The following is a 14,794-nucleotide window of genomic DNA, read 5'->3' on the forward strand; positions in this document are numbered from 1 at the left end:
TACAATGTAATACTTTGAACAGCCTTAATGATGACGTCCAGTTATCTTATAACATATGTTATAAACCTTTTTTGTATCGACCCCTCATCATAAATGTTAATTTCAAACAAATGTTGCTATCAGCAAAATGTTCTTGATATTTCACATGCCTTAAAAATTCAGCCACTTGAATAATGAAATATTACATCAGAAATGAAGTTAAAGAAGTATCTACTTACTGGGGCCTCCATATTGTGTGGTCACATGCCATGTATATTAATAATCAAAAGAGGCAGACAGTGTATTTTATACACAACCTGCTGGAGGCCTGGTGGGATGGCTGGACAACAACTAGGTGGCCTACTGCAGCTGCGGGCAGACAACCTTTATGTTAAAGGTCACTTCCGCCAAGCACACTTTGAATGCAATGTTTTTGCTCAATTGTAAACCTGCAAGACTACCGAACTGACACTGTGACGGTGCATGGCGCATAAACGTGAAACGATTTTTTTCCAAAAGACACTTGATATCATTATGTCATTCGTATTTCAGTTCTTATAAGAATGGTTGTCATAAATATATAAAAGGTTTGTGAATGTGGGCATTGCTTTCGTGATATTGTTTTACACATAAACAGTGGCATTCTCCTCACAACTAACCCTAGAGCAATACACCTAGTGTACCTTCAGTTCTGATACAGGGGAAACTGTTGCAATCGACTTGGAGGTCATGATCGTGATGCACAAACTGGTGTAGTGGAGAGGTCGGGGTTTGATCCCCAGCCCGTTATTTATCAACAGACGTTCAGTGAAAGTAGGTGATGTTACTGGTGCCAAGGATTAACACGATCAACCAAGTTTACTGACGTCGGGGTCAGTAAACTGTGACTGAGTTTACGGGCGTTATGAGCTCACACACTCACTCACACACACGCACGCACGTACATACACACACGCGGACACACACTTGTAGCACTACTTGCGGGGCATGTTGCTTACGCGCAAAACTCTCGTAGTCGCTATCAAATCCCAGATGCCCACGTCACCTGACATCTGATGTATGGAATATGGAATTCTGGCCAGCCAAGACAAGCTCGCAAACATCGAGACAATCACCCAATGTATCAGTTACCAATACAAAGTAACATACTGTACTCCATTTTGTTTGTCATTATCAAAACTAAAAAAACTTAAAAACTAAACAAATAAGTGTTTGGCAGTTCATGAGAGATAAGTGCGTTTTATCAATCTCTGATGGGACAATCTCGTCATGGGAAATACCATCATTCTTACAGGTTGCTTTGCCGAAACAAGTTCCTTTGTTTTCGTCAGTTTTTAGTTTAAATGTGTATAAGAGGGTGAGTCGGGCAGAATTTGTTAAACATTCTATACCAATCTTCTTGTAAGGACCAAGAGCGGTGGGGAAGCCCAGTGGTTAAAGCGTCCGCTGGTCACGCCGAAGACTCGGATTCGTTTCCCCACATAGGTACAATGTATGAAGACAGTTTCTGGTGTCCCCCGCCGTCATATTGCTGGACTGTTGTTAAAAGCGGCGTACAACCACATTCCTCACTCACTTAAGGACCAGCGTAAGATACCAACAATCGCTAGAAAGGTTTGGAACCACATGGACAAACATGGTCTCAGGTAAGTAGAGCACCCCTACAAATACAAGGTGTTCGGACTGGTTACTAATCTTGCTTATAAAAATAAACGGTCACTTGGAGATAGATTAAAACTTCAACTCACGTGTAGAGATACCCCGAACTTGTTGTCCATCCTGTGTGGCCGGATTGTCACCTCTATTCAGTATAGCAGGAGGGATTTTATATATCTGTCAGATGAGGATTAGAAGTGGGAGTAGAGGTAAGCCAATCACAGTCACTAATGTTAAGTGGATACAGGCTGCAGGATGGCTTCAGGATATAGACATGTAACATGCCAATGGTACTCAACACTGATAACAGTGACTCCCTTTGATGTGCTTACCGCTGTACATGCACAGTCCATGACAAGTAATGATTATTGTCATACAGAAACAAGGCTTGTAATGACTCCATGCAGCCGTATACTTGTATAATTAGATGTAAACATATTGATTTGATGCTATGGGGATTTCGGAATATTCATGCCATGCTCACAAGCAATGCTAGTTTGGTACACTCGTTTAACTTCCATTCAATTAGAGATTCAATGTGAAATAAATCAATGAGAAATCCCAGCCAAACTGTGTGCTTAGGAATCCCTCGCTTGTAGAATAAACAAACACACAATACGATCTGATGTGCGCAGTAACCTGGTGAATATTTGAAGCGGTTTGTTTCCGTAACAATCACAATGAATAGAGTCCATGAATACCAATTTGAACCTTGGGAATTAATTGTAAATCATTCATGAAAATATCATGAGTGGTATAGTCTTGAAGAACACAATGTAAAAAGCACCGTTTCATCGGATGTCAAAATTACTTTTAAGAAAACATACATAACAGTAGTTCGTACATCTAACAGAATAGCATTTCCCATCAAACATGATGAAATATTTTCATTTGGAGCATTACGGGATATAAACTATCCTTAGAAACAGTTCTTAAGATGAGTGAAGATACTTAACACATTGAGAAAATTATCGCAAACGCCAACAATCAGGACAAGTTTTGTTTTTCTATATAGAAACAAGCTCCCCCTGTAAACGTATCTGAAAGCTCAAATATTTGGGTCAAATGAAAGGGTTGGCCTGTAAACAGTTATACCAAAATGTGCTCTTCTTTCTTCAGAGATTCAGGACAATTTGTCAAATATGAAAGCAAATGTCATTTGAAGTTTACCGAAAAAAAATATGTGAAATGCTGGACTTTCTCTTTGATCACACCATTGTACAGTTTCGAGGTAAAACATTTCCCACAAGATGTATGCATACCCATGGGCACCAGTCATACTCCCCTCCTTCAGAATTGGGTTGGCAACATTAAAACTAGGTAATTTGGCCAAGAAGTTGGTACATTGATGATCTAATACCGTTCAATAACCATCAAATATCCTTCCACTGATTTACCCACCTGAGCGAGTGAGTCTAGTTTTACACCGCTTTTAACAACATTCCAGCAATATGACGGCGGGGTACACCAGAAACGGTCTTCACACATTGCACCCATGTGGGGAATCGAACCCGGGCCTTCGGCGTGACAAGCGAACGCTTTAACCACTAGGCTACCCCCACCGCCCCTTACCCACCTGAACCTGAAATTAAGGAGACAATTGAGACCGACTCAATTGTTTCATATTTAGATCTATGCATAAAGATTCACGGTGACAGAACACTCTCCACAAGGCTGTATGACAAAAGGGATGATTTCAACTTCCCAATAGTCAACTTTCCTTTCATGTCTAGCAATATTCCAACAATTCGGTGTTTACAATTCACAACTTTTCAGATACAATCGAGCGTGCTCTTTTTACCAAGATTTCAAAGAGCTCTTACTTGGAAGTTGTTTGATCATGTTTATAACATTCCAGGCCTCTTTATAGCTTTCAAAAAGTTTTAAGGTAGTCATGTGGAGGACATTTCGAAATCTGATGCATCAGTGACAAAAATGATGTCCGATGCAATTCCCTATTTTGAATTGTACCATACGTTCCCGAATTATTTCAGGTGAACAATTGACTAGACATAAGGAAGAGAGTTTTAATGGATGTCAACTTCTTTATTATGAAGAACACAACGCTTCGGAGTATATCTTACTCCTTCATCAGGTGAAAGGGGATGACTAGACTTATGTTTAAGGGTGCCACCGGTGGGGCAGGATACGCTCACCTTTTCGCGAACACCTGGTATCATCACTACTTCATAATGATTCATGAACACATGCTCTGTCATCGTATCGCACGGTAACAATCACTGGATTGTCTGGTCCAGACTAGACTTGTTCACAAACAACATCATACAATTGTACAATTGCTGAAAAAAACATCTGCTCGTGATATAGTCACAACTATTTCTTAGGAATGTGGAAAGGGGTTTGTCGCTTCTATTTATATGGAGCCCTTGCTCGTGCTAAACAAATAACCAATCTGAAAAATGCAACACAAGGGTTGCTGATAATCGACATTTGGCCATGCCCTGCCGTGAAATATGTCTGTATGATGTCGTGCGTGGCACTGTTTAGCATAATTCCACCTTGATATTTTCAATTACATCCGAGAACGATATACACGTAAAGAACACAGGTGATAATGGCTCAAAGATCCCCAAATGTTCGTTCGTATATTGGTACTCCAAACAGTGTGTGGCTTTGTTTCAAGAATAAGACTTTCTATCAAAATAGAGAAATTGAATAAGAAAGAGAAACGGTCATCGGACGGTATGTTTGTCATTCAGCAATATCTAACATATGTTGTATAAATTGCTCTCCTACCAGCGGTCACGGTTTTTGAGAATAATTCGTAAATCAACTGATAAGAAGAAAGGACGTGTGATGAATGTAATCTGAATGCATAACTGCATCAATTATTGAAATGAAACTTGATAGTATACGCTAACACGATGCATTATTTCTATCAACTTTAGGCGTCACTCTTAACTTGAAAAAATGACCATTCTTCTTTTGACCTGGATTCCAAAGCTCTACATCAAACCTAATATAAGGACTTCATTCTTTGAACAACGGGAGACATACAGCATATATATCGTTCTGTTTCTATCTTCAAGGGTTCGGGACAACTTGTCATAATGACCAACTGTATGAGAAGAGCTTGACGTCCTCAGGAATAACATCAGTGACAAGCCTAAGTAACACGCAACGTTGTGGGAAGGTTGCAGATTGGTAACGTCATGACACAACGTTGTCACAACGTTAGTATTACGTCATTTTATAACGTTGTGTCACAACGTAATAACAACGTTGCATATTTACGTTGAGGAAACGTCATACTATGGGCTCCTCCAACTTTTATTAAAAAACGTTTCTTATAACTTGTCACGATAGAGTATTCTGTACATCTTTTCACTTTGAGACTCTTTCTTTACTGTTCAGCTAGAGCTTCAGAAAACACACGACCAAAACAACAGGAAAATTGACGAATAAACATCGAAGTGGATTTCTGCTTTGTTTCTTATGTACTGTTGACTACTGGGAAAACTGTACAACCCTTAACTTTAAATAGAACGTTAAGACAACGTAAAATGCGTTAGCATCAAATAACTCTACCTTGTGGCGACGTGAAAATGACGAATGACAACGTAAGGCCACAACATTGTGACAACGTAAATGAGAGTCCACGGAATAACGTTGTAAGGGACCGTTCATAATTTATAGCTGGTGTATGTGTGTGTGTGTGTGTGTGTGTGTGTGTGTGTGTGTGCGTGCGTGCGTGCGTGCGCGTGTGTGTCTGTGTGGGGTTGATGATGATTTTGATAGAGAAGCATGTACAATGTGAATGACTCCCCCTAAAATTTATGTACAAAATAAGTGCCCCCCTGCATGTCATGTACAAAATCAATGACACCCCTCCCCTTCCCATATTTTCTAAGCATAATTTTTAACATAATTTTATGTACAAAATGGCTGCCCCCCCTCCCCAGTACGTGTGTAAAGAATTCTATTTTTTGTTCCCCCTCATTTCTTAATAAGTGTACTACCCCGTCGCAGAAATATCTTAGCTGTGCGTGCGACGTTAAATAAAGCAAATAACTAACAAACTGGTTATGGCCCGGGGAAGCGAAATCTGGACCAAACCTCCTCATTTCACTTCCAATATGCACAACCAAGTTGAATAGGTTTCATCGCAGAAAGGAGTATGAAAGCAATATTAATAAAATTGTTAATGAAAAAAAAAGATGAGAATGAAAGCAATAATGAAAGTGTGTAAATGAAAACAAATTATCATGCAAATACATCTGGGAAACATGATATTGTGTTGGTGTTTTTTATATTTATTTGGGTGGCATTTTTTGTCCTAGGTGACATTTGTCCGGGTGGCATTTATCCGGGTGGCTTTTGTCCGGGTGGCATTTGTCCAGGTGGCTTTTGTCCGGGTGGTATACTACACGAGAATGTACGCTGTATCTTCTCATAAACACCATATACTTCAGGGGTATACTACACGAGAATGTACGCTGTATCTTCTCATAAACACCATATACTTCAGGGGTATACTACACGAGAATGTACGCTGTATCTTCTCATAAACACCATATACTTCAGGGATATACTACACGAGAATGTACGCTGTATCTTCTCATAAACACCATATATTTCAGGGGTATACTACACGAGAATGTACGCTGTATCTTCTCATAAACACCATATATTTCAGGGGTGTACTACACGAGAATGTACGCTGTATCTTCTCATAAACACCATATACTTCAGGGTGTACTACACGAGAATGCACGCTGTATCTTCTCATAAACACCATATACTTCAGGGGTATACTACACTACACTATAATATACTACTACTCAATATTTCATAAACGACATATACTTCAGTCCCACTGTTGTTTTATGGCCGGAAAATAGTTTTTTTTCATTTACAAAATCCCGATATCGGTACTGCACATAATGCATAGAACCATTATTCATGTTCCATTTACTGTCTGAAGCCCATTACGCGATACAATCTCAACGTCTCACGTGTCTAAGTGCGTTTGGACATTTTCTATGCATCATTAACAAATGCCTTTGGTGTGTTTGCATTGTGTCTGGTGTTATGGCTATCACGTGCAGATAATGTATAGCATCCTGGGACTGAAATGTTTCGTGTAAGGAGTTCGAGTTTCAAGTTAGGGATTTTGACAAATGTCACAGATTAAATGTATATCAAGTAACATGAATCGACATTCATGAGTAATTACAATACATCATAAACAAATAGAAGGTTTTCCGTCTTGAAATGTCACTTCCAAGCTGCTCGAACCTATTCACTGCGCATGCACAGCTGTTGAAACCACTTTTCACCCCAGCTGGGGTGAATTTAGTGAATCTCCGATTTCGTGGTTTTTTTCATCGCGTTATTTTTCAACTATATAAGTTGAATTTGCATTTTTGATAATTTGCTGCTGTAAGTCCATACCGAAAGGTATCAGAATCTGTAAAGTTGTGTTTTACGTTGCATGTGACCTTTAATGATGAATTGTGTAGTTGAATGTGAACAACCATTTTTATTTCGCAAAAAATCTCGACTTAAAGCGAAACAGTGAGTTTATACTGGCCGGTAGGTGCCGTTGTCAGAGACACAGCAAGGGCAAATAGTTAATTATAAGAAAAATCTTGGACAGTCTGTCAGAAATAAAAGTGGAGTTTTCAGGACACATCATTGCCGTCACTAATGCGTCAAATTTGCGAATGTCCTTCACATCAAACTTTTTAAAGCCTTACTAAGCCATGGATGTTGTAACCTTGTTCAAGCAAGCTTTGAACAAGAGTCGCATGGCGCTTTTCAAAATCAATTTCGTAGTAAGATCGTGCTCGATTGTATCTCCAAGGTATATGTGCAGACACCAGAGACTGGAAGTTCCCACACGTTCAATGTTGAGTATTGGGAAGATGATTCAGAATTAAAACGACAAAACCGTCTGTATATTGATAGGAAATCCCCGCTAAAAGCAGAGTCGTTTGTACAATCATGGCTCTATCATGAGCCTGTGTCTCCGAATCACTCTATGATTTCTGTTATACTGCATTGTGGTATTGTTATAGTCACCCTGAACCCTAATGCTAAGATCTAAATATTAAACAAGGCGATTCCACTGGCCTCGATTTCTAGAACAGGTTCAGTAGAAGAAAATTGATTTGATACATATACTTGGTTGTTTGAATCAGAATGTCTGCTTGGATTGGCAACATCAAAACAAGAGAATTTGATCTAAGTTTCATGTATGTCGACGATCCGACATATTCAAAACTGGCGAAACACGTAGACAATTCCTTCAACTGATCTACCCACCTGAAATCAACGGATTTGTGAAGTAGAATCCCGACGCAACGCCTCTTGTTAGAAATGTCACCTCGGCAGATAGAAAAGTGAAGTGACATAACAGTCTCAGCCTAACGATCTGGATCGTTCTCGCTCTGCTGCTGATAATCTTGGCATTTTGATGTGCGCCTTTAACAGGTTAACAATTAATTAACTCAGTCGACTGTGTTTTATAGTGTTGGCGAAAAAAAAGCATGTGTGATGACAATACTGTAAAGGATATGTGTGTTAGTTTGACTGCAAGGACATGTCAGTAACTTGTAAGTTACAATCAAAACACTTTTCGGTGTATCGGGTTAGATGAATATGGACATTCACAAACGTATATGACGTGTCAGTGATGTGTTCTTCCGGAACAGCCCTCATTTCACAGAGGACGTGGTGGAACCATCAGCTTTCACACACAAAGAGAAGCACCGCTGATCATATGTCCTGGCGTACAGACTACTTACCATGTTGACAGGTAATGAATTAGAAACACTAGATGTCCTGGTCAATTCCTCACGGCTCTATCCTGGGTGTTTGTAATCCCACCTAGCTGTCAGAATACAATGCTTCACAATGTCACAATATGATGCTACATCCGTCATAGCGGGCACTGCTATTTCCAGACAATACCGCTGCTGACAATTCCAGATTTTATATATAATATTTTTAAGTAGCAAAATGACTCTTCAGATTCCTGTTAGTGGGGATATAGATAACCAAATAATGATATAAAACAGTTATAATAAATTCTTTTAATATTTATAAATGAAACACAATTCTATAAAACACAAATCAGTACACAAAATGTATAACAATAAATAATGATGGATACTCGACATGTTCAATTCCTCTTATCTCGGTTGTGTGAGAGCATCTCGACGAAAACGGTGTAATATCATTATTTGTATATACCTCGTCAACTCGAACACCTGGAAGCATCAAACATCCCTTCACCTGGTTCAAGGAAAGCGAAGCGCTGATATCAAATCGTTATGGTAACAGGGATCGTGTCGGAATCAAGACGTTTCACCAGCGATAAATCAATCAAGAAGAGTTCGAGTTATCGAGATGCCACTGGTTATGAGAATATTTTACGTGGTAAGGGGATTGTGTGCGAAATTTGAAAACAGACACAGCAATGAACAAATTATAGCATTAAAGCTTCGGAGTTTCACACCACTTTGAAAGGTATTTCAGTTTGTATCACGGCGTTTCAGCTAATAACCGATTGGCTATGGCTGTAACGACACCCGTTGTGTTGTATCACAATGGGCCGTGATCCGATACCACAGTCGACACTTGTGTCATATCACGTTCATCAAAGCAATGGAACTGGCGTAGAACAGCAACTGGTTTCCGAACACTGTCAGAGTATCGCAGTGAATGTACTCACATTGATACATGTCCCCATACATTTCTTACAAGAAGTTTAAGATCACCCTGTGTTTAGGGGCGTTTTTAGTTATCTTGTGATATCGCTATATATCGCAGTGCCAGTTAATGATGGTAATCGTTACAGCCTGAATGATAATTCCTGCCATGTCACGGTGTGATGTGGGAAGAAAGCCCGAGGTGATGCAGATCTTTTATTTTTACCTCTTCAGTGAAACCCACGTGAACGGTATTTACCAACCAAGAAACAAACCCGGATTCGAACCCCGATCATAATTTTGTGGCACGCTCAAGGGAACGCAACTCTGCACAGCTAAAAAGGTGTGTCACAGACACCACTGAGCCACACTGATCGTGATATTAGAACCAAGACTATCGGTGTGAAGCAGCAAGGGGGCATAACTCTTCACGGCGAGTTGCGTTGCCTTGGGCGACCTGCTGACGTATTTCCACTGATTGTGACGGAAACATTAAACATATATCGTGATATGTTAGAAATGCCATTTAATGGTCAATGTGTCAATAAATGTCGCCAACAAAATGTATTCATATATCTAAAACAATAAAGACTACCTAAAATGCTTTTTTCTTTATTTTACATTTTGATCTTTTCCGTTTTAATTTCTCCATTCTGAGGTCTTGTTTTAATGAAAACTTCCTGACGTAACTGTCGGGGGAGATTGACAATCGGATCTCCCGCTGACCGTGTTTTTCCATCATCCCCATCAGGATGTACTCTCTCCCTATGCGCAGGCGCGGACACTTGCAGATGTTGTACACCCAGATGTACTCTCTGTGGAGGAGAGGGACGATGTTCCTGTAGGTGTACATGATGCTGATGTCGTAACGGGTAGCGTTCCCGAACACTTCAAGACCGTTCACTCGTGCTTTGGACACTGAAACAACAATCAAGAAGTCATTGCATTTCAGTCGAATCATTCGGTGATACTGGGTGAAAAATGACATCCACAGATAACTGCTTGAATGTCTAAATGCTGTTTTACGCCGCACTAAGGTATATGAGGACAACCATTAAATAATTGTTTCGGGATCAGGTAAACCGTTGCTTGATGTAAAAATAAAGTAAGCGGCTTTAACGGCTAACAGTATGTTAGTCTGTCTTCTTTCACAATAAAAATAGTTATGCTTTCAGGAACATTTCTTTATATTGTAAAATCGAGAAACATACAGTAATGGTTCAGATAGCTGCCATATTTCATTCTCACATACAAACATTGAAGATGAGGTAGTTTCTGTGGAACTCTTTAAAACTGAAAACTTGAGGGTTACAACTTCAAATCAATGCCGTTTTTCGACAGCGGGCAGCTTCAAATTAAGACTGCAGGCGCAGTTGAGTCTGGATCAGGCGACTCGGGATTTTACAAGAAAGACTACGGAACACTACGAATATTCAAATTCCAACACTTTCGTCACACTTTGAACACGGTTTACCCACGAAACCGGCAGCTTTAAGTGTTTAGAGAAAGTGTAGGCAGACATGTCTTCATCAGTGCACATAATTCAGTGTATCGTACTCATCAACTACACCTCACTGTAGAACGTCCTCATCAACTACACCTCACAGTACAACGTCCTCATCAACTACACCTCACAGTACAACGTCCTCATCAACTATAATCACTGTACAACATCCTCATCAACTATAATCACTGTACAACGTTGTCATCAATTATAATCACTGTACAACGTCCTCATCAACTACACCTTACAGTACAACGTCCTCATCAACTCTTCCTCACTGAACGACGTCCGTATCAACTACATCTCACTGTACAATCCGTATCAACTACACCTCACTGTACAATCCGTATCAACTACACCTCACTGTACAATCCGTATCAACTTCACCTCACTGTACAATCCGTATCAACTACACCTCACTGTACAATCCGTATCAACTACACCTCACTGTACAATCCGTATCAACTACACCTCACTGTACAATCCGTATCAACTACACCTCACTGTACAACGTCCGTATCAACTACACCTCACGTACAATCCGTATCAACTACACCTCACTGTACAACGTAATCACTGTCACGTCCTCATCATGTACAATATAATCACTGTACAACGTCCGTCATCAACTACAATCACTGTACAACGTCCGTATCAACTATACCTCACTGTACAACGTCGTCATCAACTACACCTCACTGTACAACGTCCGTATCAACTACACCTCACTGTACAATCCGTATCAACTACACCTCACTGTACAATCCGTATCAACTACACCTCACTGTACAATCCGTATCAACTACACCTCACTGTACAATCCGTATCAACTACACCTCACTGTACAATCCGTATCAACTACACCTCACTGTACAATCCGTATCAACTACACCTCACTGTACAACGTACCTCACTGTACAATCCGTATCAACTACACCTCACTGTACAATCCGTATCAACTACACCTCACTGTACAATCCGTATCAACTACACCTCACTGTACAATCCGTATCAACTACACCTCACTGTACAACGTCCTGATCAACTGCACCCCACTGTTGATCATCCACAAAGCCAGGAAAACACCGTTTAAACAGATGACATTTTTCGTATCATGTTTTCTTTTGTAAATTCATATTCCTTATATCACTAGTGGTGTGCTGTAACATCGCATCAGCGACAGTGTCAAACAAATCCATATTCGTCGACATGGTAAACAAAGCAAACACAAGTGACAAATACATGCGGAAATCGTTTTTTAACATTGTACCTCGTTTACTGAAATGTAAATGATATTGAATAAGTGCCATTTTGTTTAATCGATGTACCCGGCGACTCTTTGATGTATATCAACGTATTTCTATTTTCGTTTACTGGAAGGGGATCCATTAACAATCCTAGTTTAAAAATATGTTGTTACTTATTTGAACCTACAAGAACGTTCTAGCGTTCTTTGTGAGGGAGAGTCATTTTTACTACGCTGGCGCTATTCAACAAAGAGACTCGAGAGTGTAAATTATCAATTGTTTGATGCTGGTCATTATTTTTATGAAGAGGCATTTGTGAATGAAACACTTGTACTAACTCATTTGTGCTAATATCATACTAAAGTCAATTCTTACTTACAAACTGCACATAATTCATCATTGAAAAAACATTTGGAAAGTATGATATCTCTTCCTGTCAAACACTGGCACGTAGGATATAATGACTTGAAACCTATAATGAATTGTTTGCATCAACTGTTTTCTTTGTTCTCACTGACTGACGAAGCGAATATGTGGCCTCGAAAACATTGTACTGGGCGCCAGTATCGAACACAAAAGCCTTCCTATTATTTTCTGCAGAACAAAATGGTTTAAAACAACACTTAGCGGTAGTGTAGATTTTACGAGTGCTTCGGTTGATATTGCAATCAAAGCGAAAACGCGTCCCTAAACACCCTCACTTAGGGACCGTTCATAATTTATGGCTAGAGGGGGTGGTGGGTGGTGTGTGTGTTGCGTGTGATGATGATTTAAGGGGGTCACCCATTTTATTCTGGGGAGTTAGGGGGTCAGCAATTTGTACATATGTTTCTAGGGGTGTCAGCAATTTTGTACATAACAATTATGCTTTAGAAATATGGAAAGGGGGAAGGGGTCATTGATTTTGTACATGTCATGCAGGGGTCACTTACTTTGTACATAAATTTTAGGGGGCATTCACATTGTACATGCTTCTCCATAAAAACCATCACCACCACCACCCCCCACCCCACCCCTAGCCATAAATTATGAACGGTCCCTTACAACACAATCTTGATCACCAGGTAAGTGAATGTTTTCACAGATCATAGGCAATTTGATTCACATAAAATCAGTCACTCCGTCAGCTCCAAAGCTACTACCACACTTACCGAAATCACTAGCACAGAACTGTTTTCTCCGATTCTTCATTCTTTTGCAGGCTGGACATTGACCTATGTTGGGGAAAGAATAAATAACAAGTTACAGTGGTCTGGCACTACCATGTACCAGGGAAGACTAAGTGATCAGCAACCGCCTGATTGTATAATGTGGGTGATAACAGGCCCGACGATCCCTTCACTGCTGTAAATACACATTCACATTGTACATGCTTCTTCGTGAAAATCATCATCACCCCCCTAGCCATAAATTCTGAACGTTCCCTAGTTTCATTAATAGCTCGCACCCCCGTGAATCAAAGTACAGAAATTCTTTTGTAACTACCAAGAAGGTTATTGCCAGTAGAATTAGTACGTCCCACCACGTGGGATTCGCCGCGACAGCTAATCAATATTTGGTGATGTTTTGTTGGAACGTAACTGACGTCATTTAGCGGCGTTGTTACGTAGCACGGGATAGACCACCATGATGATTCAACATTAGACCGGACGGACAGACAGACAGACAGACAGACAGACACACACACACACACACACGCACGCACGCACGCACGCACGCACGCACGCACGCACGCACGCACACACACACACTGTGAATAGGGCGGTGGGGTAGCCTAGTGGTTAAAGCGACGTCACACCGAAGACCCGGGTTCGATTCCCCACATGGGCACAAGCCCATATCTGCTATTCCCCGCCATAATATTGCTGGAATATTGCTAAAAGCGGTGTAAAACTAAACTCACTCACTCACAATGTGAGTGTAATTGTCTTGAAGGTTAACCTTCACCTCAGGGATTGTCTCCAGACAACACTCACTTTTGCTTAGAAACTTTCTCTTCTTCTTCTTACTCTTCTTCTTCAACTTCTTCCTTCTCAGCCGATCCTGCTTCACCTTGTCTTTGGTAGCGTTCTTCCGTTTATACAACGTCTTAGATTTACCACGTGTTCCCTTAAGTCTGTCGCTGTGCTGTTGTGTCGTGACCCTGCCGCCGTTGGTGATGTCGTATTGCTTCGTCACCTTCCCGTCGTAGTCGATCTCCGACATGACAATATCCCAGATCTGATTATCTGACAACGTGGTCTTCCTCGTGGGATTTGGCGGGACGGTGAAGCGCGTCGTCGTTGTTTCCACGTGGGTCACCGCGTCCACGGGGATGGCGTTGTCGAATCTCATGTACGTCATGTTAAGGAGTTCCAGAGATGGTATCCCAGGCACCCAGAACTCGTAGTTTACCCCTCGGTTCTTCTCTCTGTACATTAGCTGGAGGAAAATATTTACACAGGTGATGAACGTTGGTACCATGTATTTGAGCTTATAGGTATCGAATATATGCATGCTTTAATGAGGGTAATCGGGTGGCACCGTCGTCTAAGGCTATGTAGAGTTGCGTCCCTTGAGCGTTCCAGAAACCTATAATCAAGGTTCGAATCCTAGATTCGCCATATTCGCACGCTATTCTTGAAGACATAATGCATTAGAGACTAGTTTACGAAAAAAGTCAGGAAATAGTTTCGATGGTAAGAGACATTCAATACAGGTTCAAACATATCAGGTATAAATTATCAAGCTTT

General features: G+C 40.5%; 2 protein-coding genes across 2 annotated transcripts in view; both read right to left on the bottom strand.

Moving 5' to 3' along the window:
- The window catches only part of LOC124253335, a 75,684-nt gene extending 67,676 nt beyond the window's left edge, over window positions 1–8,008 (bottom strand). Inside the window, exon 1 of the mRNA XM_046687087.1 lies at window positions 7,924–8,008. The gene's annotated coding sequence lies outside the window, so the exon portion shown is untranslated. The remainder of the gene's footprint in view (window positions 1–7,923) is intronic.
- A 670-nt stretch (window positions 8,009–8,678) lies between these two features.
- LOC124253414 (ADAMTS-like protein 5) overlaps window positions 8,679–14,794 on the bottom strand; it is a 37,569-nt gene continuing 31,453 nt past the window's right edge. Inside the window, exons 8-10 of the mRNA XM_046687171.1 lie at window positions 14,039–14,483; window positions 13,214–13,276; window positions 8,679–10,229 (exon numbers count right to left, since the gene is read on the bottom strand). Of these exons, the coding sequence (XP_046543127.1) occupies window positions 9,907–10,229; window positions 13,214–13,276; window positions 14,039–14,483 (831 nt within the window). The 3' untranslated portion in view covers window positions 8,679–9,906. The remainder of the gene's footprint in view (window positions 10,230–13,213; window positions 13,277–14,038; window positions 14,484–14,794) is intronic.

The sequence above is a fragment of the Haliotis rubra genome, unplaced genomic scaffold (genome assembly GCF_003918875.1).
Source record: "Haliotis rubra isolate DU_JTF1 unplaced genomic scaffold, ASM391887v1 Scf54, whole genome shotgun sequence".
In the NCBI taxonomy this organism is placed as follows: Eukaryota; Metazoa; Mollusca; class Gastropoda; order Lepetellida; family Haliotidae; genus Haliotis; species Haliotis rubra.